Genomic DNA, 27,647 nt, shown 5'->3' with positions numbered 1-27,647 from the left:
TTTTGTATAAACTGACATCAGTGGTCTTAACAGACCGTTTATTATTCTATGAGATGGCTACTGAACACACGTTTGACTGTAATGATAAAATATCCAAAGTATATTAAACTTGTTTGTAAAATTTAGGAATTAAAATGAGTCGAAGTAAATGTCATAGTTTTCAACACTTCATTAAGATCAAAGATACACAATTCATATCATATATTAATAACACAGATTCAAATTCTTTTTGCAGTTTTTTAAGAAGCTATCAATTCAAGCTACTGGAAGACAAATGGTTTGCTTATATACCAAATGAAACAAAATGTTACTGAATCTCACCTTAAAGTAGCGCTTGGATTGCTCATTGATGTACATGACGATGGACTTGGAGTCAAGTCGCCAATAGTGCCTCTTCCTCTGTAATAAACATAATCACTTATATGTATTGTTATGGGATAAATTTATGCAGTACCTTTATGTTCAACACTATGCATATTATACTCAGGGCTTCTAGAATTTTTGTAAAATCCACTAGCCATGGAATTAGTGATTAAAAACATTTACTAGCCACAATTAAAAATTCACTAGCCCTACTTTAAGTAAATACAATTTCACTACTAATAATAATTGGATATGTTACCTAAAGAGGGAGATTGGTCGGTGGGAGGGGGGGGGGGGTGGGGGGCAGGATATTCATATTTACAAAATAGACTTAAATGCAGAATTTGACAACTTTTTTTATCTAGCTGTCGAGGATGGTGATACTATTTATTTACTAGCCCAACATTGAATATCACTAGCCATGGAAGTGGGGCTACCATAATCCAGAAGCCCTGTTAAACTGAAAGAAAAATGCAGCCAAAAAATAATATAAAATATCAACAACAAAAATAACACTAAAAAATGTGTTTGTTCTAAATAGAATGATTGTTTAAAAGAATGAATGTCTTTTTTCACAAAAATGAATGCTATTGTTATGTGGCCATGATGAATATGCTGTTATTGACAACTAGCAAAGCATTACTGATGCATCTAAGTGTAAATAACACTACCACTTCAATGTGTCACCAGACATATGGAATTTACAGACTCATCTATTGTCAAAGAGATTAAACATAACTATGATTAATTATTTAACTTTTCATATAAGTGACAATAAATACTGTCTATCAACAAAATCAATTCATACGTGTGACTATTAAGGAGCTATTTACAATTATTAAACATTTTCATAAGCATTGAGATTGTATTACAAAAATATTATACAAATGTGAAAAAGTATTTGTGAATGGTATTGACAAGTATCTTTACACACATAGAAAGGAAGGAAGGAAGGAATATTTTATTTAACAACACACTCAACACATTTTATTTATGGTTATATGGTGTCAGACATATGGTTACGGACCACAGCTATTGAGAGAGGAAACCCGCTGTCACCACTTCATGGGCTACCTTTTTCGGTTAGCAGCAAGAGATCTTTTATATGCACCATCCCACAGACAGGATAGTACATACCACTGCCTTTGATATACCAGTCGTGGTGCACTGGCTGGGACAAGAAATAGCCCAATGGGCCCACCGGTGTGGATACACACATAGGAACCAAGTACTGACCGCATTATCTTTGTCAGTAAAGTGCACCATCCAGCCGGCTTTGATGATTTTCGACCCAGTCCTCTTGGTGTGTTTCACCGACTGCACAACTCTCATCAGTGGGATGTTGCTACTCTGAGTTGGGCTGCAAGTTCAAATAAATAAATAAATAAATAAATTAAAAAAAAAAAAAAAAAAAAAAAAAAAAAAAAAAAAAAAATTTAAAAATAGAATTTAAAAGATAAACTTAATCCAGAGAAATGATTAAGATGAGGGAGGGAGATGGATTCATAAAGTATGTCCAGAATTGGTTAGAGGGTTTGGACATAAATGTCAACATACACGAAAGGCTAAATTTCATTGGGTCAAATGTACACAACTGCAGATCCTGATTCTATTCAATATACTTTTCAATGTGGATGAATGATGATGTATCATGTTTTTATGATGGAGGAGAATGGATGATTGGTTAAATATACATGGAGGAGGGAGTAAAAAATCCCATTTTTCATGTACTGGCATGTACTTTATAGATGGTGTCTAATGTAATTTAATGCTTACATGTATACCCAACTGAGTTTTAAGAACATTGATCTTAGCATATAAACATCAATAACCTGCATAATAAAAATAGTATGCTGCCTGCTTATGACATGTATTAATGTATCAGTCTGAGAACAAAATTAATGAATGTTTAATTGACAATACCCAAACACATATTGCAATCCACAGGAAATAAGGAAGAAAGAAATGTTTTATTTAATGACACACTCAGCACTTTTTTAATTAAAGTTATATGGCATCAGACATGAGAGAAGAAACCCGCTACCACCGTGTCATGGGCTACTCTTCAATTAGCAGCAAGAGATCTTTTATATGCACCATCACACAGATAGGATAATACATACCACAGCCTATATTACACCAGTTGTGGAGTACTGAGTGGAATGAGAAACAAACCAATGGACCTACAGAGGAGGATCGATCCTAAACCGACCACCCACCAGGTTGGTGCTTTAACACTGGAATACGACCCACCCTACACAGGAAATAAAACCTGTTCTTGCCACATAAGCTACTTAGCGATCTTAATGATTAGTAGCAATGGATTTTATGTTTCCACTTTATTACAATATGATATTCTAATTATGGGCAAAAACATGTGCATAAGCATAGAAATAATGGATTTGTATTGACTGCACAACTTGAGGGAAATAATATTGTGAATTTTAACAAAGCACAACAATGTCTGATAAAAGCAGGATGGCTTTATGTGCTTCATTCAATATTTATGATCATCGTAAGAAATAATGATGAACATCTGCTGGAATTTTTCCAGTGGATAGAAGCAAGGTTTCTGCCAGAAAGAAAGTTTTGGGTATTATAGAATTGAATATTTACAATGTGTGCACTGAATGGCAACCAGTCAACAGAGTATCGGGGGCCTCAGCCAGAAAGAAAATTGGATAGGTTTAGGGTTAGGCTTAAGAAAATCATACAGTAATGATGAAGAGTTATTAATTTTGTCAAAAGGTCAACTTAAAGAAATAAAATTTGTGTATGGTGCCATACCCATTTTACTTTCTGGCAGAAACCCTGAGAACGGGTCAATGATATTCACTGATGGAAGAGGTCAAAAAGAAAACCACCTATTGAAATCAGACAAGACAGTAATTTAGTGAAGTTTTGGTTTAAACTGTATCGTGGCTAATAGACTTGATCCATCCAAACTAACAACAAAATTGGTCCACCATGACTAGGACTTGTCAGCAGCAAACAGATTTTTAAAAGTTTGCTTATTACAAACATTCTATAACTTGTGAGTTACAAACTGATTTTTAAAAGTTTGCTTATTACAAACATTCTATAACTTGTGAGTTACAAACAGATTTTTAAAAGTTTGCTTATTACAAACATTCTATAACTTGTGAGTTACAAACAGATTTTTAAAAGTTTGCTTATTACAAACATTCTATAACTTGTGAGTTACAAACTGATTTTTAAAAGTTTGCTTATTACAAACATTCTATAACTTGTGAGTTACAAACTGATTTTTAAAAGTTTGCTTATTACAAACATTCTATAACTTGTGAGTTACAAACAGATTTTTAAAAGTTTGCTTATTACAAACATTCTATAACTTGTGAGTTACAAACAGATTTTTAAAAGTTTGCTTATTACAAACATTCTATAACTTGTGACTTACAAACAGATTTTTAAAGCAGTTTGCTTATTACAAACATTCTATAACTTGTGAGTTACAAACAGATTTTTAAAAGTTTGCTTATTACAAACATTCTATAACTTGTGACTTACAAACTGATTTTTAAAAGTTTGCTTATTACAAACATTCTATAACTTGTGAGTTACAAACTGATTTTATGCATAGCAGAATCGCAGACCACCCACCTACATGTATATATGTACATCCACTCCAACCACAGGAAAACAAAGCACATCCCACAGCCCATACACAGACAGACTAATTGGATACACCCACCCCTCACCACATCTGTCCATATAAACCAGTAGACAATAACCTAAAAAAAAATTGTTTTGTTCAGTAATGTATCGAGGTGGTTCGATCCTGCAAGCACCTGCACACACCACTAGAGCACATTGATTAATTAATCATCAGCTATTGGACGTCAAACAGTTGGTAATTCTGACTCATAGTCATCAGAGGAAACCCACTACATTTTTCCTATGCAGCAATGAATCTTTTATATGCACTTTTCCACAGACAGGAAAACAAAGCACATCCCACAGCCTTTGACCAGTTGTGGTGCACTGATTGGAATGAGAAAAAAACCTCAATCAGTTGAATGGATCCATCGAGGTGGTTTGATCCTGCGATGCAAGCACCTCAAGCGAGCACCCAACCGACTGAGCTAAATCCCGCCTCATTAAACAACAATAAAGACCTAAGCGGTGGTTTCTGGTCCACTTCCTCGTTATCATTATCGTCCTGTTGACTGTTCTCGTCCTGCTGTCCGGAGAACTCCAACTCGGACTCGATCTCACTGATGTCAGTGACGCCATCACGCTCGCACTCTGTCTCAGGCTCCGAGATATTGTCCAGAGAATCATTGAAGCCTGTGAAAACAATTTAAACTGCTTGTCAAAATTCTTTATCATTTGACACTTTTTTAAAGTCATTATAATCATCCCACCATGCTGTTAAAATTCCCAACTACTCTCAGAGTAGAATGGGTCATTTTTAAATACTCAGGAGGAATAACTCTTGTCACATCCAATTTCAGAAGGTGTGGGACTAAAAGTTAATATGATCGAGTGAAACTGAAAGTTAATAAATGTTATGCTGATTGATATTTTTTTTGTTACAAAAGTGCTTATATTCAAGTATACTGTCCTGGGAATGCAACTCAGCTATGTGAGTCGTCTGTTCCGGAATGAGGTTACTGGTGAATAGGCCCCCTTTTTTTTTTTTACTCAACTTTACAGAATGTATTTCACACAAAAATGGAAAAAATACCTCCAGGGAAAAAATACTTAATTTTATTATAATATTCAATATGGCTGCCAAATATGAATATTTTTCATATAATTGCAAACAGATAAGAAATGTTAGTGAAAAAACTATTGTCAGGATTTCTGTAAGAATGAATGAAAAAGTAGGAAGGAAGGAAATGTTTTATTTAATGACGCACTCAACACATTTTATTTATGGTTATATGGCATCAGACATATGGTTAAGGACCACACAGATACTGAGATAGGAAACTTGCTATCACCACTTCATGAGCTACTCTTTTCGATTAGCAGCAAGGGATTTTTTATATGCACCATCCCACAGACAGAATAACACATACCATGTACTATGGCCTTTGATATACCAGTCGTGGTGCACTGGCTGGAATGAGAAATAGCCCAGTGGGCCCACTGAGAAAAAGTAGGAGAAGTGACTTCTCCCTTCCCAGAAGAATGGGAAGAAGTTTGATAAAAAATAGGCGAAGTAAACATTTATGGGTACATTTGCGCGTTCAGTCGGAAAATTCTGAATTTCACCCTTGGTTCTAAGCGTAATATTTCAATATAAAATACTACTTCCGGTAATACAATTTAAACAAAACAGTTGTTTGTTTCATTAAAAAAGAGATATTATTAAGTAGTTGATAATGTGCCATTATTTTAAAATTAAAGTATTAATTAGTATTTTCCGGCATTACTGAAATGAATGTGGCCGAGGATTAACAACATTTGACTCGTCACAGCAGATAGCACAACACACGTCACTTTGAAAAACAATATCCCGGTTTACAGGTTTATCTGTAGAATGTCAACATTAGACTATGACATGTATTTAATCTCTTCACAACAGAAACTGGCATGAATATTAACATTTGTTGCTAGATTTTGATAATAAATTGAACAAGGTAAAACATTATTTCATCAAATCACTCGTACATTACAGTGTGCATGCGCAGAAACCATTTCCCATTGATAGGCTTGTTCCCGATTACTCGAGGATGCAGTCTGGTGCTGAAGTAAAACCAACCCCAAAAACCCCAACACTGTCTGACATAAGGCAACAAGATGCCAAGTGAGCTATGACAATAAACAAGTTGGGGTCTTGATGTCTGTTGTGTGATTTTGTTTTTGAAATCAGATTGGGTCCAGAATATTACGTCAACTTCGACTTCTCACTACTGCTAATAACTTGGCAACTTGAGATGACTTTTGTTGGAGAAAAAAAGAAGATCATTTCACCAGCAAGATTAGAGCTTGAATGTTTTTTGAGGGTACAAAATTGGACTGTACTATTCTGACAACCAATAGAGACTAATACTAACGAATGATGACTGATGGCTGTTTCCATGTTGCAAGTCACTAGCTCTTTACAAACCATTCAGTAATATTTGAACCAGTTAATCCTTCTTTTTTTAAATATCACCTCAAACTTACCCCCCACTCCTGGCCTGGATTTAGTCACTGACAAAGTCAGAGGTTAAGCCCGGGACAGGTGTGTGCGAAATCTCTGTGGTATATGTGCACATTAAAACAATTCAGCTCAGCTCAATTTTGAGGGTATGGATTTATACCAATTTTACACTCTGTAAACAGCCCTCTCTGCTCAATAATTATGCACTATTTCTACAAAGTAGCACCAAGGAAAATTTGTGTACTATGGTTTCCCCAAAACAGGATCATAGATCAGGACTCATTCTGTGATATACCATCCAGATTTTGAGGAGAGTCGGGAGCCCAAGGCTTGCAAAAATCATATAAGACTCTAGCTTGGCTAGCATACGAGCCCGCATTGCTCGTAAAAATTATTTGTACAAATTACATTGATTCTTTGAAATGACACAGTCAACATGTATATCAAAATCATAGGAAACCAGTCTTGAATAGCGACCTTTTCCATGATTACATGCAAAACATTTAGTGTATCTTTTGTTCTAATGGAGACACATGGTAGAGCTCTCTGAGTTGGTGGTGGGATCCCAAGATTTGCAAACAGGAAGTCCTTATGACACTTAAATGTTTTAAACCAAAATTGCACACTGCCATCCAAGACATACTTGTTGGTATAGGTTGCATAGTACCAACGAAGAGAGTTCTGTGTCAAAGTTTGAGGTGCACCGTCAAATATTTACGGAGTGAAAGCAGCTGTGGGTGTGATTGGTAGTAATATGTGACACTGATTATTTGTGCAAATACTATTATCCATTGACAATAAATAAATACACTTTTATTTGTTATACAGTTGTTATGCAGTATATACCAGAGGTTAAAACTAATGCGGGGTACCCCCAAAAATGGAACTGCAATTTTCAGCAAAAATGATGGTTGTTATTAAAAACATTAATTAAATCTCTTAAATGATACGTGACCCCCCACCCCCCACCCCATTTTCTTGCAGGTAGATTAGATGTGAGGTTCCACACTTTCTATTGTTGTACTTCCTGGCTATGTTGATACGCTGCTTATATCAGTTTTATTAGTAAACGTTAACATTATTGGCAATAGGGATTAATTTGGTCTATTAGAACCTATACATCACTTACTACTCTTCAACAAGCCTAGCATTGTATATGCTGGAGATGGTACATGTATTGGAGACTTAAATGTGAGACCCATGCAATGTCCTGGTTGAGATAGACTGAAAACATTTGTATGCACTTTCCCACAGACAGGAAAGCACATACCATGGCCTCTGTCCAGTTGTGATGCACTGGTTGGAATGAGAGAAAAAAAACCTATCAGCTGAATGGATCCACTGAGGTGGTTTGATCCTGCAATGCAAGCACCTCAAGCGAGCACTAAACGGACTGAGCTAAATCCTGCACCCTTTTGGGAAAGGAGGTCAGATGCCTGTCCCAATTTGATGAAATTCATATAATTTAAATTTAATTTAAACTTTTCTCTTCTTTTTTTTTCACAGCAATAAGCTAAAATCAGGACACAGCCTTTATATATATGAAAATATTTTTCAGGCAAATGATGTGCCATCACCCCATCACTGATAAGCCACATGTGTTGTCTTAAACAAATTTTAAATGGCATTGGAATCTTTTAAATAGCACTGGAATAAAACCAAATTCAGTTAAATCAGTCATTTTATCAATTGAATCACCTGTACAACAAAATAAATGATGACATTATTTACCTGTCTCTCAGATCCGAGATTTTAAAGGACATACCCTAGTTTTTAAACACTAAGGAATATTTTTGACTATTAGAGCATTTTTTAATAACTGAAATAATATTTTACTTATATTTTATTGGTTAGATTATCCATTTTCATACATTCGAAGTATTTCTGGTCATACTGGTATTTTTAATATCACAAAATGCATTTCTCATATTTTAAAAAATGCACGTGTGTCTGAGAAGTAACAGTTTATGTCACGTTTTAGTCTATTTTTAGATGGTATTTCACCATTTCAAAGTCACAGATTCATGTTTCACTCAATTGTAACTTTATCCAAATGTGTTACAGGTTTGTAGGTTAACTAAACTTAGTATGCATTTTCATGGGCTGAAACTAGGGTCTGTTCCTTGAAGTGAATGAGAAATGTGTAGAACTCACCTCCAATTCTGTATGGCAGTTCTCCTGCACAATCATTGGGAACAAGTGGAGCACACTTTCGATGACAGTTGAACTTACAATCTACAAAACAATTATATTTTAAAACAGTGCAGTAGAGTAAAATGAAACAATTAAATTTCCATTACATTCATTACAGTGTAACATCATCGCATTGGTCCAGACGGGAGTTTGTTCATTTCTCGATGAACGTAAAAATTACGTCGTCAGGGAACGTCATATCTGATGATGTCATTTTTATTTATATCTAGGCAAGTTGTCTTATTGAACATTGTTGTTTATGGACTGAAAATAATTCAAAATACTTATGAACATTTAGTGTTGTTATTAGCAAGTATGATTCAAATTTAATTATAACTATTGTCTGTTATTTCTTTTACGTTCATCTGGGTATGAAAACAAATTCATCCGCAAACTTATGTGAGATGATTGTTGTTTTTTCATACCCTGATGAACTTAAAACAAATAATAGAAAATCCTTAAATATATTTTTACAATGAAGAAGGAAGGAATGTTTTATTTAACAACGTACTCAACACATTTTAATTACAGTCATAGGCATTGGACATATCGTTAAAGACCACACAGTTAATGAGAGAGGAAACCTGCTGCTGCGACGCGATGGGCTACTCTTTCCAATTAGCAGCAAGGGATCTTTTATATGTAACATCCTACAGACATGACAGCACATACCATGGCATGCCTTTGTTATACCAGTTGTGGAGCACTAGCTGGAATGAGAAATAGCCCAGTGGGTTCACGCTTTCCTGTTGACAGGACAGCATATATCACATCCTTTGATATGCAATGGTTAGGAAAGAAAAATTGGATTCACTGATGTGCAATAGGTCTAGCAGTCAGTGGGCCCATTGGGCTATTTCTCTACAGATTATGTTGACTGATTAAAGCAAAGTCATAAATGTATACTAGCAGATTATCACTTTTGACGTCACTCATATGATGTCACACGTATAGATACATCACAAAATTGCACATTAGACCTCTAGGTCATCGTACAATGTGGCTGAAGTAACAGAAATGATAGCTTTTCCCCATAATTTTTATGGTCTGCAGGATAAAGATAATAACTAGTAAATGACGTTGGATATCTGCTTTATCCTGTTCAGGCCTCGCAGAATTACCCATTCTTACCTTCACAGGATAAAGCAGATATCCAACATCATTAACTAGTTATTCTCTATCTCCACAGTTGGTGAAACAAAGGCAGTGGACTGCAGTGTGTATTTTCCTGTCTGTGAGATGATGCATATAAAACATCCTTGCTGCTAACTGAAGCGTAGCTCATTTCAATTAGCAGCAAGAACCATCCCGCAAACAGAATACTACATACCACAGCCTTTGTCACAGCAGTTATGGAGAACTGGCTGAATGAAAAATAGCTGAATGGGCCCATCCAATGAGGATCGATCCTAAACAGATCATGCATTAGGCAAGCACTTTACCACTGGGCTATTGGCTGCCCCCGATATTTGTAATGTCAATAACACTGACTGTATTACTAATATATAATTTAGACAAATCTGGAACCCTTAACATACATCTAGTACAGTGGTGAGAAAAGTGTGATTGTGTGGCCTAAGAGGCATTTTTGATCTGATTACTTTAGGACGATGGCAGTGCTGTTGATTGATGAATAAATACGCATTCTTCATAACCAGACCTCAGCATATGAGATGAGCTATCATTCTCACTTCCATGACTCCTCTGGGACTAGCTCAAGGAGTGAGACTTTTAGCTCCCCTTAGAATGTGAATATTTATATGGCATCAGTATAATAGTATTTTAACTGACTCCTCCTTATCTAAGTTAGGGAAGAAGTTGATCGCTCTCCTCAATTTTATTCACGTCGCTGTCTGTATAACCATTATAAAATATTTGTTCTGCATTATATTTAAGGTTGTTTGAGGTGTCCTGATTATCGCAAATGCCTGTATTAATCTTTTAACCTAGCAAGATCAAAGCAGGACATTAGCATGGCCCACTAACTAGACTAGACCAGCCAGCACTGATTAGTATGTGATACAGAAATAGGTTGTAATAAATCCCATAACCAGCAATCATTTTTAGCCAGCAGCAAACACAATTGCCGTAGATCTTAGATTACCAATTGTCTGTCAATTTAAAAAAAAAAATTTAATCTGGTAAATGTAGTTTTTAGCCCATTACCATTACCAATATTTATTTACATGCTCATATACCACTAGAGTTTCGAGCATGTCTGTCCCGCGCCCGATCTCTGGATAGCCAGTGATTTGGCCCGGGACCGAAGTTTTTAGCCCATCAAAAACTATTAAATTTTTAAATTATTTTTGCAAGTGAAGAATGCTTTCTGCTTCTACTACTTTGACTTGTGCGTCATATTTAAAATGAAATTGCTGTAAAATACATTTCCCTTGAAGTTAGGTTGATGATAACAAAAAAAGAAGAAAAAAAGACAAAAACCTTGATCGACATAGACTCACCAATTCTATTTTGAAGGTAAACATGCACCGTATTTAAAGGGACTGTCCTGAGTTTGCTGCCATTGTAACATTTTTATGATATACAGAGCCTTTTTGAAAGGAGAAGTTTGTTTTGTTTAACGACACCACTAGAGCACATTGATTAATTAATCGGCTATTGGATGTCAAACATTTGGTAATTATGACTCATAGTCATCAGAGGAAACCCACTACATTTTACCTAATGCAGCACAGGGATCTTTTATATGCACTTTCCCACAGACAGGAAAGCACATACCACGGCCTTTGTCCAGTTGTGGTGCACTGGCTGGAATGAGAAAAAAAACCCCAGTCAGCTGAATGGATCCACTGAGGTGGTTCGATACTATGATGCAAGCACCTCAAGCGAGCACTCAACCGACTGAGCTAAATCCCGCCCCTAGCCTTTTTGCTGACTAAAATTACATATTAAAGTTATTTTCCCGTTTAGAATATCAATATTTGTATTAACTAGGTGTTTGCTGTTGTCCTAACCCAAACCAGATTTTACCTTCAAATAATTTCATACATATATATTACGAAGTAAAATGAAAACTGACTACTACAAACATTAATTAGTGCACAGATGCAAATACACTGGATATACAGATATTGGTATTCTAAATAAGAAAATGTATTTAATTTGTACTTTTAGACAGCAAAAAAGACTCTTTGTTAGTTGAAAACATCTTACAGTGGTCACAAACTCAGGACAGTCCCTTTAACAGATTCCTCTGTATCTGGTTTAGCGTCCGTACCTTTGCACTGCATGCCCTGTCGAAAGAGCCCCTTGAGGAGCCGCTTGCACCACTGACAGACTGTGGGTCTCGTGTAGTTGTGCACCACAAACGTGTGCGGAACTTTGATCCGAGTTGCATATTCACGCTCCAGCCACAGCGGACGTCCACTCCAAGATTTGGACCGTCCAGTATTTGGTGAAGACGGGGCGGTAAGGTTTACTTTTGGTACAAGGCTCTGAAAGTAAAGTCTTTCTATGCAAACATGTTTTCCGTGGCCAGGATTATCAACATTTTATTTATAAAGCAACTAAAAAAGCATGCATTTGCAATATGTATTAAACAGCGAAGCTTATTCAACCACCCCATCACCACACTACACTATACATGTATATACTGAACTACATATCTAGTACTATACTATACCATCAAATAATTATGTCACATTATATATATATATATATATATATATATATATATATATATATATATATATATATATATATATTTATGGATTAAGATAAATATCAATTCAAGTTCTAATATAATATATATGACTTTGCCTTTGCTTTTCTAAGACCATACAAAAAAGTAATAAATGCAAATAATGAAAACAAAGGCATTCAAGCCAAACCAACCTACCAACCTCACAGGAAAATAGCTTAATTTTCTGAACAAATATCTAACTTAATGAAGTTTTTAATTGAATATTTGTTAATTTTATCACTGCTTAAGAAAAATCACTGGTAAATTAATGGCAGTTATCATTTGTTTATAAACACACAGATCCAAAATTAGGGGGAGAAAACTACAGCACAGATGCCCCAACCTCTAACCCTCAGCTATGGCTTCCCTAAAATAATTAACAAAGATTTAAGAGTTAAGGGAAATGGGATGGGGAGATAATTTTTTTGTTATCCTTCAATCATATACCTTCCCTCATGGTCAGTAATAATACATCCATGACATTCCTTTTCCCCCCTATACACCAGGATGAAATAAAAATTGAAAAGTACTATTTAAATATTTGGAGAATTAACTATAGTACTTAGCACAGGGTATGCCTTTTTTCATACTATGGAATTTACTACCTGTACAAGTTATTTATTTCTGAGCTTACTGTTTTCTAAATGGCACACAAAAATAGAAGAAAAAAAATGGTTATTTCCAAAACACTTTTACTTTTCTTACGTCAAATCAAACTGAAGTTATTTGCCAAAAAAACTACATTTTTGTAGGAGGATGGGACGGACTATAGTTCTTCATCATGTTTGTACATTGTATAAGATTTAACAAATAATCTATACAAGTGTGCAATAGTAGAATATTGATGTGATGTAATACGTGTGCTAGGACGTTGTGAATAAGCAAATGTGCAAATGCAGTGCCATTTACGCCAAATTGTTATAACAATTATCACAACAGTCATTAGTGATTACTACAAGGTTGTGAAAAAAAGTGGTGTGAAGAAAAAAAGAAAACAATATGCCATCATTATTGCTTTTTTTTTTAAAATCAGAATATCAACTAATCTATGATTTCAACTGAGAAAATGGAACATTTCTTTAAAATAAAAATATGTTGTTTGGTTTTTAAACTGTATTTAGTCTTTCTGTATTTACCAGTATTACTAGAGAAATATTTGGACAATTCAATTCATTTCCTACTAGCATTTCACAACCCTGTATTGTTGAAATCAAAAGGATTTGACAACAGCAGCAGTAACATCTTAAGTTACATCAAAAGCAAAAATTACATAAAGTACTGATAACCACCCAAAACTTACTTTTAAAATATCATCCCTACCAAAATTTTCCCTTTTAAAGTTTAATGTAGCAGCATTAACCCAAATCTAACCATATAAAAACATTCATTTTGAAGTATTTTAGAAATCATCAATAATCTACATGTTGGCTTCCAGAATTTCACCTTAGAACACTAAACAGTAACTGATAACCTCCATGTACATCATGGCTGTAAAGGTCTTATCTAAAAGAAATTCTCCTTTTAAACTACAATATCAGATAACCTTGGCCAACATTTAAGGCATTACAATATATACTGATAATTTAACTTGGGCTACCAAAACTCCCTTTTTAAAGTGATAATTTTGACAACCAAAACATCCTCTTTTTTTTAAATATTAAAATAACCATCCATACTAAATATGATTTTGTTTCATTTTTTTTTTATTCTAAGATATACAGGCATATATATTGTCCTTATCTTTTTAATGTAAACCCCCCCCCCCCTCCCCCCAAACCTATATGTACATTTGGCGAACAAACCTTCCCTTTTTGGGAATATTTCAGAAACTTCTCCTATAAAATATAAATTAAAAAATTAAAATCTATATTTTGGCTGACAAGATCTCCAATTCTCAAGTACATGTATAAGCAATCAAATACTTAACATAACTTCTTTTTATGTTTAAATAAAAACTAATAAATTATATTTTTGTCCCTAATTAAATTTACCTGTTTAAATCACCGTTAACCCACATCTTGCCTAACACTCCAACTTTTAAAGGAAGCCCTCTATTTTGTGTATAAAAAAAACCAGTTGATCTAGTGCCTTTTAAAGTACATGTACAAATAATAACCTACATTCTGAAGTTTCTTCCTTATCGCTCAGTAAACGCTGATTACCTGGTGATTTTCTTTGACATTGTTCTCCACGATTGGAAGGGTAAAAGTTCCCTTTGATGGGCTGAAACCCGATGATTTATGTCGGCCAAGGTCAAAGGGCACAGGACTGCTGAACACTGTTGGCGAGATGGCCTCAACAAAGAAACAAAATCTTCTACAGCTATTGGTCAATCAAAAAGACGTAACACCCGTCTTACTGAACAATTAATCAAAGAATGTTTATAATGCCAGAACACAAACGAAAATCAGCTACCATACAAATGGGCAACAGCCTCCTATACTTTTTTGGCAGTTACAGTTAAAGTTTGTTTTGTTTAACAACACTACTAAAGCATACTGATTGCATGTTAAGCATTTGGTAATTATGACACAGTCTTACAGAGGAAACCTACTACATTTTTTCATTAGTAGCAAGGAATCTTTTATATGTACCATCCCATAGACAGGATAGCACATACCACAGCCTTTGGTATACCAGTTGTGGTGTACTGGCTGAAATGAGAAAAGATGCAAAAATATGAAATAATACTCCTTTCCCTATTTTAAATATACAACAATCTAAATTGCAGCCAATATTCAAACAACCACCACCCAATCTTTCCCGATCGATACAACCAACATTTGTCGAAGGTGGTGATCAGAAAGGACATGCTTCAACCTTCATGCACATAAATAAGACTTAAGAGTTTTGACTGGTTGGAAATCTGCACTGGTGTCAGACAAGAGATATGCTGGTAATAAGAACAAACAAAAGTCAAAGGGACATTCTTGACTTTGCTGCACTGTAAAATGTTTCAGACTAAACGTACTTATTTCTACAATTAAACTTACATATTCAATATATTTTCTTGTTTAGAATATATGTGTCTGTATATTCAATGTGTTTCTGGTCGTCTTAATATCTGTAAGAAGCCGAAACTGGATTTTGTTTTGAAATAATTTCGTACGTACGAAAAAAAAGAAAAGAAAAAAAAAAAGGGAAATAAAATGAAATTAACCTAGTACAAATATTAAAATGATCAGAAACACGTTTAATATACAGCCTCTAACATTTTATGCAGAAAAATAAATTTGATATATAATTACAATCGCTAAAAACTCTCTGTTTGTCGATAACATCTTAAAAATTGCAGCAAACTCAGGAATGTCCCTTTAATACAAACATTTTGTGAAAACGGTGATCCTAATTTCAATTATATCATTAATTATATTTATATAATTTAATTTTATACAATACATGAATGAATGTTTAACACCCCAGCACAAAGTTAATTAACATCAGTAAATGAAACAATACACAGAATGAAATTAAACATAAACATATAAAAAAATCAAATAAAAAAATCATAACATTTGTGGTAAAATCATAGAAACAAATGTAAAGAGCTGTTGCATTTTTTAAAATATTCAGGGAATATATATACACATACGTTGTTTTCGCTTCCTATTTATTGCACAAGTTTATTTTGCGCAAGAATATATACCACGAGACCGCATATCAGTCGAGTGGTATGTTCTTTCGCGAAATAAACTTGTGTAATAAATAGGAAGCAAAAACAACATATGTGAAGTTCTGAATTTATTACATACCTTCTTTTATGTTTTACAAAAACTGTTTTTAATTTAACGTCATAAGAACACTTTGTTAAATCTATGATCAAAACTCCTTTCACGGATTCATTTAATGTTAAGAATCATACTCTGCGGCAGCCTTGTATAATGTTTCAAATACGATATGACATCATTTGTAAATCATATATGACATAAGTAAATAAAAGGCACTAACTGCAGTAAAAAGAAAAAGGGAATTCCCCATTTAAAAGTTCTGGTCCAGATTGCACATGTGTGCGATACAGGATAAATTTATTACACGATTTCAAAAGGCCTTTATCACTATAGTAAGATTGAATAGGTATGTAATAAAATGAATTTAAAATCATTGTTGTTAATCCATTATCACATTAACCGAACAGTAATTAGTTTAACAGTGGTAAGTATTCTGTTCACATTCATTAAATAGATAGAGACAATGCCCATAGACATGGATGGTTGCTAAAGACAAGCACCTGATGCAACTATAGAACCAAGGACTGGGATATGAAGACAGATAGCAAATGAAGTTGAAAGATGGGAGCTGGCAGTAAGTAATGTGATGGAATTCAAAGCAGCAAAAGGAAAGGAGGCAGTGGGGTATATATATATGTCCATTTATTCAGCAATCACTGTATACACTGGAAAGATATGATGACTAGATAAATCTCTATATTTTTGGTCACTGACCAAAAAATATAGGTCACGTGACACAAGTCTGACTCAAGTAGTTTTCAGTAAACACTCTCTTTAAACCATTTGTTGAAGAACAGTAAATACAAATAACTTTTAGTTTTGCGATAACAATATAAAACTTGTACATGGACATTTATTTTTGAATTAGAGTTTAGAAATGTGACAGAATGTAGCTGGCGTCTTACAAATAATGACATCATGTATCTTGTATGACGTCATACAGCAAAAGCCTTGCTAGGTTGACAATACTCGATTTGCGTACTTAAACTAGAATAAATACTGATTTTTCAAATATTCCTGTAGGATTGCAAGATAGAAGAAACAACTGGTTACTGTCTTTAAGATATCAGCTTTATCCTGCGAAGGTTAGAATGGCGAATGCAGCAAGACAGTAACAAGTTATTCCCTATATACATGTATTAAATAATATGATTAAAAAAAAAATTATGATAAAGAGTTTGCTTCATTCTTCAACTTCTGTAATAAAAATTAAATAACTTGTAATAGGTGTACCTAATGAAATTAGAATTCTTTTATTTAATTAACAAGTGAAATGTATGAATTATAAGTCACTTTATAGAATGCAGTTTTAAACAATGAAATAAAAGTGGATCTACTAAACTATTTCCCATTCTAACAACTGCTCCACCTGTAACATATCAATGACTATGGTATGTGCTTACCGGTACCTACCGGACACACTGACTCACTGGCAAGGCCTGAGGTGGCTATGCCCGATATGGAAATGTAAAAATTGTTTGGATTTGTACTGACCTGTTTGTCAAAAAATAGTATATTAAAGGAAAAATGTTGTCTTCACTAATACCATGATAATACTTGGTGGAAGTGGGTTTCTTTTTTTAGCAAGAGTTCAATTATTATAATGCCAAAAATTAGTTGATGCCACTCTTTTTCTTTTTTTCTTTTTTTTAATGTACATTTAATAGGAAAAACAAAAAAGTAAATAATTTAAATAAATAAATAAAATTGCTTTCTTTTCTGATTATCCAGAAATGTTTAAATGTTAAAACCTGTTTTTTCTTCTGAAAACCATGATTTTGGACACAGGTTTTCAATCCAACACATTAAGTCAGCTACCTAATAGTGCATTTTGATGTCATCAACCAAAAAGTATTCCTTTCCTTAGAATCTAAAGTTATGGCTGGATGGAGGTACCCATAAATTTCCCGTTACAAACAAAAACAGACACTTAGCATGTTCTCAACATCTGACCTTGTCATTCAGAGAAACGGAAGATTCTATTAAGCTCTGTATGTCCATTTAAAAAAAAGATTTTGAGATGGGTGGGGTTTGATGAAAACTGCATTATCATTTCCTAGTTGGGTATTATGTTACATATATTTCGATACACTGCATGCTCACTAAAAACGTGACGAAGACATGACTGGTCTCTATAGAGGCAGTGTATTTCAATATGTTTTCATGACTACCGTACATGTGAGTGTGCTACTGAGTCATTTGTTACCTCTGTACTGTTAAAAAACCCCACTGATACAAAGTAACAAAACCTTCAGGTGTTTGGTAGTAACACATAACAATGGTTATTGTATAAATGCTAATAACTGGTCAGTCAGTCTGAGTACTTTAAGTCAATATTTGTTATGTGCATGTATTGTACAAATCATATGTACATTAAGTTAAAAACCAAGGATAAATAAACATTGTACTCATATAAAAATTGTTTTAAAGCATTTACAGGGGAGGATCCAGAAAATATATTTGGGAAGGTATTAAGGGATTAGAGGAAAAGGGCACATGGATCAACTCATGCAAAGGGCAAAACAACGGAAATGTTTTTTTAAAAGCCAGGAAAAAGAAGACACACTTGAATATATTTAGGGTCCACCCCTGGATCCACCTCTGATTTATTTGTTCAAATGTGTAATTTTCTGTATCTATTTAGTTTATTGTATCTACTACATAATATAAATAAAGTTGATAATTTATATAATATTATCAACATACTTGGTCTAGTATTCAAGTTCAAGTGGGTGCGAGATGTAGCCCAGTGGTAAAGCGCTCGCTCGATGCACGGTCGGCCTGTGATCGATACCTGTCGGTGGGCCCATTAAGCTGTGTCTTGTTCCAGCTAGTGCACCATGACTGACATATCAAAGGCCATGTCTACTACCCTGATGGTGTACTATCCTGATGGTGCATATAGAGGAACCCTTGCTGCTAATCGAAAAGAGCAGCCCATGAAGTGGCGACAGCAGGTTTCCTCTCTCAATATCTGTGTAGTCCTTAGCCATGTGTTGAGTGCATCGTTAAATAAAACTATTTCCTTCTTCAAGTTCAAGTGGATTAACATGCACATTCAGAGCAAGCAGTTACAGCGCACGCCTGTCATGGGTTCAGGTCTTGACTACTGCCAGCTCTTCCATCCAGCACAGGGTATAATATTCAAAAGCAAATTACTTTTATTATTTACCTTAAAACCAAAGAATGATTTGTATGAATAAATGAATAATTAGTAACATACCACGACAAAGAAAAACATCAGCTATTGGGTTTTTACACTGGTGTTTGAATGAATGTGTATATACAACATTTATTATATACATATACGGATCAAACACGCATTGTTCTGTGTGCCAACCTTAGTGTTGTGTACTGTAATTACAGTTAAACTACATTCCTATCAGAAGGACACATCGAGTTTTGGGTAGTACAGTGCTGTGACAGGTTCACCTGACGATTACTATAATTGCCATTCATGCTGAGTATTAAATTACAATTACATTTTACTCATTCTCTAATGATCACTTCAGCAGTAATTCAACTCACTCCTACACTGAAATATGGTCTGGTCTTCTTTTTGCTAATTAAAGAGATGGTCCTCATTTTGCTGTCATTGTTAAAGGGACAGTCCTGAGTTTGCTTCCATTGTAAGAAGTTTCGGTCTAACAGAGCCTTTTTGATGATGAAAATTACATATCAAATACGTTTTCTTTTTTACAATACCAGTGGCTGTACAAACAAGGTGTTGGTTGTCATTCTAATGTTAGTTGTAGAACAAACCAGATTTTGCCTCCCAATAATTTCCTATGTACAATTTGTTTTGTTTTGTTTTTGTGTTGTTGTTGTTGGGTTTTTTTGCAAAGTAAACTAAAAAATTATCACTACAAATATTAGCACACAATCATATTTTCATTGGATATACAGACACTGGTATTCAAAACAAAAAAATGTATTCAATATGTAAGTTGAGTAATAATTATTTAATGTCTGATGGGTCTGTCAAAACATTTCCTCTATGCATACTTAAATTGGTTGGAATAAAATTTCATTTGGGTGGTGGACAGACAAAACAAATGCTTTAAATCAACACCACCCAATCTGGAAAAACCATAATTGCAAAATACGAACCAGTTTTAGTAAACTAATCTGTTTTCACTATCAATGTATATTAACAAGTCTGTTGCTATTTTAAAAATTACACCATTACACTAAATAGAGGTAAAAGCATCTGCTAAGCATTTAATAGCATATTAATACATTTTTATGTGACCCAGATTAAAAAAAAGTGTGTTTTGTTTAACAACACCACTAGAGCACTATTGGATGTCAAAAAGTTGGTAATTCTGACATATAGTCTTAAGAGATGAAACCCGCTACATTTTTTCATTAGTAGCAAGGAATCTTTTATATGCACCATCTCATAGCCAGGATAGCACATACCACAGCCTTTGATGTACCAGTCGCCCACCGACCCAATGGGCTCACAGATGGGGATCGATCCTAGATCGACCATGCATCAAGCGAGTGCATTACAACTGGACTACGTCCCAACCCTTGACCCAGTTAGTGAATACATAAGATATAAAAAAAATTACCATACAGGCTCCTATTTTGTAGAATGACGGAAATACATGGTGAAAAAGGTTTCAGGCCAGCTCATTTTGCCTGAATGTCTCCCATTATTTTTGCCCCAATTCAAAGATTTATTCCTACACTGGGGGGGAGAGACGTAGCCCAGTGGTAAAGTGCCTGCCAGATGTGTGGTCGGTGTGGGATCGATCCCCGTCGGTGGGCCCATTGGGCTAATTCTCGTTCCAGCCAGTGCACCACGACTGGTATACTAAAGGCCGTGGTATGTGCTATCCTGTCTGTGGAATGGTGCATATAAAAGATCCCTTGCTGCTAATCGAAAAGAGTAGCCCATGTAGTGGCGGCAGCGAGTTTCCTCTCTCCATATCTGTATGGTCCTTAACCATAAGTCCGACGCCATATAACCAAAAATAAAATGTGTTGAGTGTGTCGTTAAATAAAACATCTCCTTCCAACACCTGGGGGGGGGGGGGGGGGGGGGGGAATTTTTCCCTCCTAACAACATCTCATATGCTTATGGGAATAACGTAACACAAAAGAAAATAATGTAGATAATCTACAATAACAAAAAGTGTTTTGAGAGTTGAATGGTGAATTAATACATTTTCACATGACCTAGACATTGAAGACTGTCATGACGTGGTGGGAAAAATAACACGGATGATGTAAATTCCATGAGACTCAACACTGCAGCCTCAAGTGTTGTATAAATCACTGTACACAGAAATTATCTGAAGTATTCATGCAACCACGTCAGCCATTAAATATGTCAACATGTGCACACAAACGAAGTTTAGTTGAATGAATGTAACTTGTACAAAAAGCTTTACACCTTTAAAGAACAGATTATTTGAATGAATATTACTTAATCAAACAGCTGTTTAACTTTAAAGAATGAGTTTTCACATATAACTAACATAATACAAATACAGCAAACAGAATACAGTAAGCAATAAATCTATGATTTTAGCTGACAGTGCAAAAAATAGAAACAGTCTCTTTTATCCCCCTCTTGAGGACTGTTCTATAAATAGTATGGTGGTGTCTAGAGATTATTATGTTCATGCCTTCTGGGTTGGCTTGTTATTATTATCATTTTTTAAAGTAAATAAAAAAGGAAGGAAATGTTTTATTTAATGACGCACTCAACACATTTTATTTACAGTTATATGGCGTCAGATTTGAAGTAAATAAAGCCACGTCATCTAATTTTAATCTGTAGTTAGTGGATTATGTTGTAAAAAAAAACCTTCCTCATTCAACACCCATGTTATTATTTCTGGAGTAACCCTAGGGAAATTTACAGGACTACATGCAGTCATATGAGACTGCAGGTCAGAGGAGAGGTTACTACCTCATCCACCCCCACCCCCCCCCCCCCCCACACCCCCCAACTAAGGAACTGAGCATTTTTTATAGCAAAGACCTAATTTCACCTATCAAAAAAAAACCTGCCTCTCAATATCTAAAGTGCCATCCCATATATGCTTTTAAATACAAGCATCAAAAAGGATACATGCAAAGACATGTTAATTAATTAACAAAGCAAACAAAAAAACATTTAATCTAATTCCTGGACTGATAAAATATATTTGTTAATTATGATTATAATTAATTACAATAATATTACTGAAAAATGCATTAAAATTGCCTCTTTTTTTTCCTTCTCACAAATATGCATTGAATATACATCTCAGCTTATGCTTGTGATGTTTAAATGTCACTAATAACCACTGGTATCTGCAATAAAGTTAAAGTTTGTTTTGTTTAATGACACCACTAGAGCACATTGATATATTAATCATTGGCTATTGGATGTTAAACATTTGGATGTTTTTGACACAGTCATAGAGGAAACCCACTATATTTTCCATCAGCAGCAGCAAAGGATCTTTTATATGCACTTTCCGACAGACAGGACAGTACATACCATGACCTTTGATATAACAGCTGTGGGACACTGGTTGGAGTGGGAAAAAACATTCAGAGAATGGGTCCACCGAAGAGGTTTGATCCTGTGACCAAAGTATCTCAAATGAGCACCCTATCAATTGAACTAGAGCCCATCCCCCTGCAACAAAAATACGTATATACATTTTGTGACTTAAGGCTTGGCGCGAATGACACAAAATTTATACACATATTTTTTTTGGCTCCAGTTTACACTATTACAGCATAATGTACACAAACCATATAAATATTATTTACGCTTTATTGGTAGTTATTTCCTGTATGGCTTATGGCATTATTAGTAATATAGAATAAACATGCACTGGGTTAACATTTCAACAAATTTTGCTTATTCCAATTTGAATGACTCATTAAAATTGTATTGACTTTATTTTTGTAGTCCAAATTTCTTGTACATTTAAAAACCAAAACCAAAACCAACCCACCCACCAATTCCAAATTCTGCTGAAATAGTGGGGTGATAAATAACATACAATATGTGTATAATATCTTCAATAAACATTGTGGGTAAACTTAGCAATGGTTATGTGCAAACTGTTTGGCTTCACCTTAGAAAATGCCCCTCCCAAACTCTTTTTGTGATTATCATATAATTACTCAGAGGTCTATTAATGTGTTATTGTTAGATAATATTCTGTTGTGTCTATTTTTAACTGCTTTGAAAGGTTATGAAACAGGCTATGCTTTTTGACCAATCTAATATAAATTTTTATAATAACAAAATAATTATGTTAAAACGAAACTGTTATTGTGGATTAATTTTTAATTTTTAAGTTTAGTTTTAGTTTTCTATGGTTACTAAGGTTAAGGTTCAAACATGCTACAGATCTAGGACAAACACCTCTTGTTATCTGTATGGTGTAATTGAGTGGTTAGTGAGTCAGAATTCATGGTAAATCTAATGGCGTAATTAGTAATTGAAACTTCTGTACCGAGCTGCACATGCACATAGTTTGCTGCCACTGCAGAGATATGAACCCAGCATCTGCAGGCATGGAAGTAAGTCAAGAATGGTTGTGTAGATTACTAGGAGCAATTCATCCACAAGGGGTGGGACGTAGTCCAGTGGTAAAGAGCTCTTGCTTGATGCGCTGTCAGTTTGGGATCGATTACTGTCGGTGGGCCCATTGGGCTATTTCTCGTTCCAGCCAGTGCACCAGGATTGGTATATCAAAGGCATTGGTATGTGCTATCCTGTCTGAGTGATGGTGCATATAAAAGATCCCTTGCTGCTAATGGAACAAATGTAGTGGGTTTCCTGTCTAAGACTTGTATGTCAAAATTACCAAATGTTTCATATCCAATAGCCGATGATTAATAAACCAATGTGCTCTAGTGGTGTTGCTAAACAAAAAAACACTTTTTTTTCATTCTTCACAAAGTTGAAATCCTTGTTTACTGCACCATCTTGGAGGGGCATGTTTGGTGTGCTCTAATTAAGGACTGTCTGAGTTTTCGAATAAAAGTTTTATTGTCGTTTCAGAAATTGTATAACATATTGTCAAACAAAAACTACATCACCAAAATGTGAATTATTTGTATGTTATTCAAATATAAAATACACACACATGTACATGAACCCATACCAGAAGAACAGTGATGTGAATGAATATAACATATCAGTGTGTGTGTGTGTGTGTGTGTGTGTGTGTGTGTGAAGGGATTTTCGAGGATTAATAATGTGACTTGTAAACTTGATAAATGTTTCTTATATCCTACAGGTTACAAAGCTGCACATAATCTAAGGTAGCCTGTACACGAGGTACCACACTGTGCTTAGTTTAATGCCTGTACCTACAAGTAACAGATTTAAAATTGGTGATTTTAACCAAAGTGTCACTGATTTTGTATTAATGTCCAGGGCGCGAAATAAGTTACAAAAATTATATAGCAACTTTTGCTATATGCAAAATGAGTTTTGCATAGCAAACCACAAATTTTGTGTAGCATTTTCCCAGAAGTTTGTTTTTTAATCTACTCAACCTTTAAAACGGAACTCCCACCACTTCCCCCACCACCAGCACTGTCTGTGATACTATGTCATTGTGACAAATGAATCAAATAAGAACTTGTGTCTGATCCTCTACCCTACACCTACATTTAACATGCCATTGAAACATGCCATTGAAGTGTTCAGCCTGATTCAACAGTCAGTCACCATGTACAGAGAAGTTAGTTGAGTGCAGTAACCTGCCTGGGAGGAAACTTACATAATAATGTCCACAACCTTGACCTTAATTGCAAAGAACTAGATGATAGATCTATCAATTCATAATATTTGGCAGCTCCATAAACACTTCCCCGATGTGGATGTGAAAGTATGATGTGGATGCGAAAGTACGATGAACAATCTAGTAGTAATAATTAGTATGTTGTATCAGCTTACTTTCATTAATTAGTTAAAAATTTCCATGCATATATTTAAATTTAAGATGAAACAGTCACTAATATTCACTAGGACCAAGTATAATTGCATAAACATGTATATATTACATATATTTCTCATACATCTTGAAAACTCACCTTTTCCAAATACATACAGTAGGATTGTATGCTAATTCTAAAAACTGCGAGAATGATAATTATTATTATTTTTTTTTGATTGCAAACATATTTTACTGTACAAAGAACAAAAGAATTGGGCACAAGTTTGACAACTTATGAGGCCCTCTTCTATAATTTTGTTCATGTCATTTAAGTACAGGGAACATTCTGTTTTCAATATCTTGATTAGCGATAGTTCTAGTCAACTGAAAATTTATTAGCACCTACAATGTACTGTTTAATGTTTTAAAATTGTGTAGCAATCTCTGAAACTTATGTAACGAATCATGACGCGATACTGCACAAAATGTTTCCTTAAATCTAATTTTGTTTGTGCATTAAAGTTAAGACATCATTGACATGGTCATAACAGATTACACAAATTGAGAGTTTTCAGAGGTCTGTAAATCTCTTAACATTTACCAATGTAACATTTTCTCTGTGTTTGTTTTAGAAAATGTTATAACTAACGTAATACATTTTATCAAGTGAAGATATAGAATTATCTGTATTTCATTTCTTAACTTTTTCATATTTGTGATCAGGAGTGGGAATTGGAGAACTGTAAAAAAAGAGGAAACCTACAGGGATCCTGGAAATTCTTTAAATCCTAGGTTAAAATCGGTGCCATCTGACACATTTTGGAGGAAAGGACGATTAAAATGCGAGAAAACACAATGTTCCATGAGAGGGAAAACAGCTGATCCGAGGAAAATTCCCACCCCTGGTGATGGAATGATGTTAACGACCGAGCCTTTTCATGATGTCCAAACTAATTTAGCATTGCACAGTAGGCTATCAGGTCCACAACATAATTAAACTGAGCACATGCTGTAAACTGTAAACCGGAATTCCCTCAAAACCGGATGTTTTACAGAGTTCCTTTTTAAAAACCAGGACAGACCTTCACCTCTCTAAACCAGATCCCTCTTAAGGCGGACATTTGTCTTGGTTCAAGGGTGTCCGATTTAGAGGGGTTTCACTGTGTATGCTAATTAATCTATTTTATTTCCATAAATCATGCACACCTGTATGTTTCTGTGCAGATACAGCAGAATTGTGGCCTAGTATGTTGTTGTTTTGTGTGTGTGTTTGTGCAATTGTGTGCATGTCATATTTTAAGAAATATTTTGATATTGACATGGTCTAGGGGAAAACAAATCACAGTAAAAATATTAGAGTTGTAATTATAGCAGAAATACAAAATTGGATTTCAGTTTACCTACTGAATTTTTATATTAATATGAATCAATCATTTATTTGTTAATTCACCTTTGACTTCCAGTATTTGATTTTTATTTTTTTTCATGCTGAGGTGTCATTCATTCACAAAAATTTTGAAAATTACAAACAAAAACATTAAAGCCACATGCATATTTTTCAAAAATTAATGTAAAAGCTATTTTCAGCGACTATAACCCAGAATGACCAAGAGCATATAGGATATGTCTAAAATTTAAAATTAAAATTTAAAAAAACCCCAAAAACTTCAACATAATATTTCATGGTCAGGTAATGTTCTTATTATTAATAATTTATAACAATAGAATATTTATGAAAATAAAGTAGTTACGATAGTAAAAACTAGAACCTAACATTAGATTTTTCACAAACGAATATGACAGAACAATACAGAAATAATGCTATTTATTATATAACATTTAGTGAAATTCCTTAAAATATCAGTGAAATAAAAGTGTTATCAGTCACTCACTGTAAGAAAGCCAGAACTATTTTGCTGCTGGCATTTTAAAAATAAAGGTAAACCGCCAAAAGTTATATAATAAATAGAAAATTTCATGTTTTTTGTCAAATATGATTTATATCTCATCTCGTGTAGTTTGCAATCATATCACACTGGTCACACTTGCATGACTCCTGAGAAATGATTGCAAACTTCACTCGATGAGATATACCGGTAAATCATATTTGATAAAAAAAAACATGAAATATCCTCTATATATTTAATAAGTAAAAAATATAAATAATACAAATGGACAATCTTAGTTTTTTTTATCTCTACATGTACAAATGTACTAATCTTGTTTACAAAAATTCTCAGAATTACAGTGTCTGGAACAGAAGTTGATTGTCAGTTAATTAGCAGCTAAGGCAAACCTTCTTGCAGCTGCAATATGTCACCCGATGTTGAACAAAGCTTAGGCTGATGGGAGATACAATTGGGAATAGTGTACACTTATCTCACATTACCCTTTTTAATGAGCTAACAGCAACAGGTAGAACAGACCTGTCATTCTGGTGAACAATAGGTGTGCCATCTGGAACAATGCTAACATGATGATGTATGTGCTGTGCAAGTCTCGGTTTTCCCTTCATTAACGGATTGTCAATACACAGTAGCCATATGCTATGAAATATATGATATACTTTTGAAATAAAACTATCTAAAATGTGCATTATATAATCTTTTTCACCATTACTCCAGGTTACTAAT

General features: G+C 34.3%; 1 protein-coding gene across 3 annotated transcripts in view; it reads right to left on the bottom strand.

Moving 5' to 3' along the window:
- LOC121370884 (serine/threonine-protein kinase D3-like) overlaps positions 1-27,647 on the bottom strand; it is a 115,996-nt gene that overhangs the window by 27,839 nt on the left and 60,510 nt on the right. For all 3 annotated transcript variants that reach the window (XM_041496414.1, XM_041496413.1, XM_041496415.1), the window contains 6 exons: positions 14,540-14,671; positions 11,913-12,129; positions 8,636-8,716; positions 4,503-4,674; positions 1,600-1,723; positions 322-399 (listed from right to left, as the gene is read on the bottom strand). In XM_041496414.1, coding sequence (XP_041352348.1) covers positions 322-399; positions 1,600-1,723; positions 4,503-4,674; positions 8,636-8,716; positions 11,913-12,129; positions 14,540-14,671 — 804 coding nt within the window. The remainder of the gene's footprint in view (positions 1-321; positions 400-1,599; positions 1,724-4,502; positions 4,675-8,635; positions 8,717-11,912; positions 12,130-14,539; positions 14,672-27,647) is intronic.

This window comes from Gigantopelta aegis, chromosome 4, assembly GCF_016097555.1.
Source record: "Gigantopelta aegis isolate Gae_Host chromosome 4, Gae_host_genome, whole genome shotgun sequence".
NCBI lineage: Eukaryota > Metazoa > Mollusca > Gastropoda > Neomphalida > Peltospiridae > Gigantopelta > Gigantopelta aegis.
This window is presented reverse-complemented; position numbering and strand designations above follow the sequence as displayed.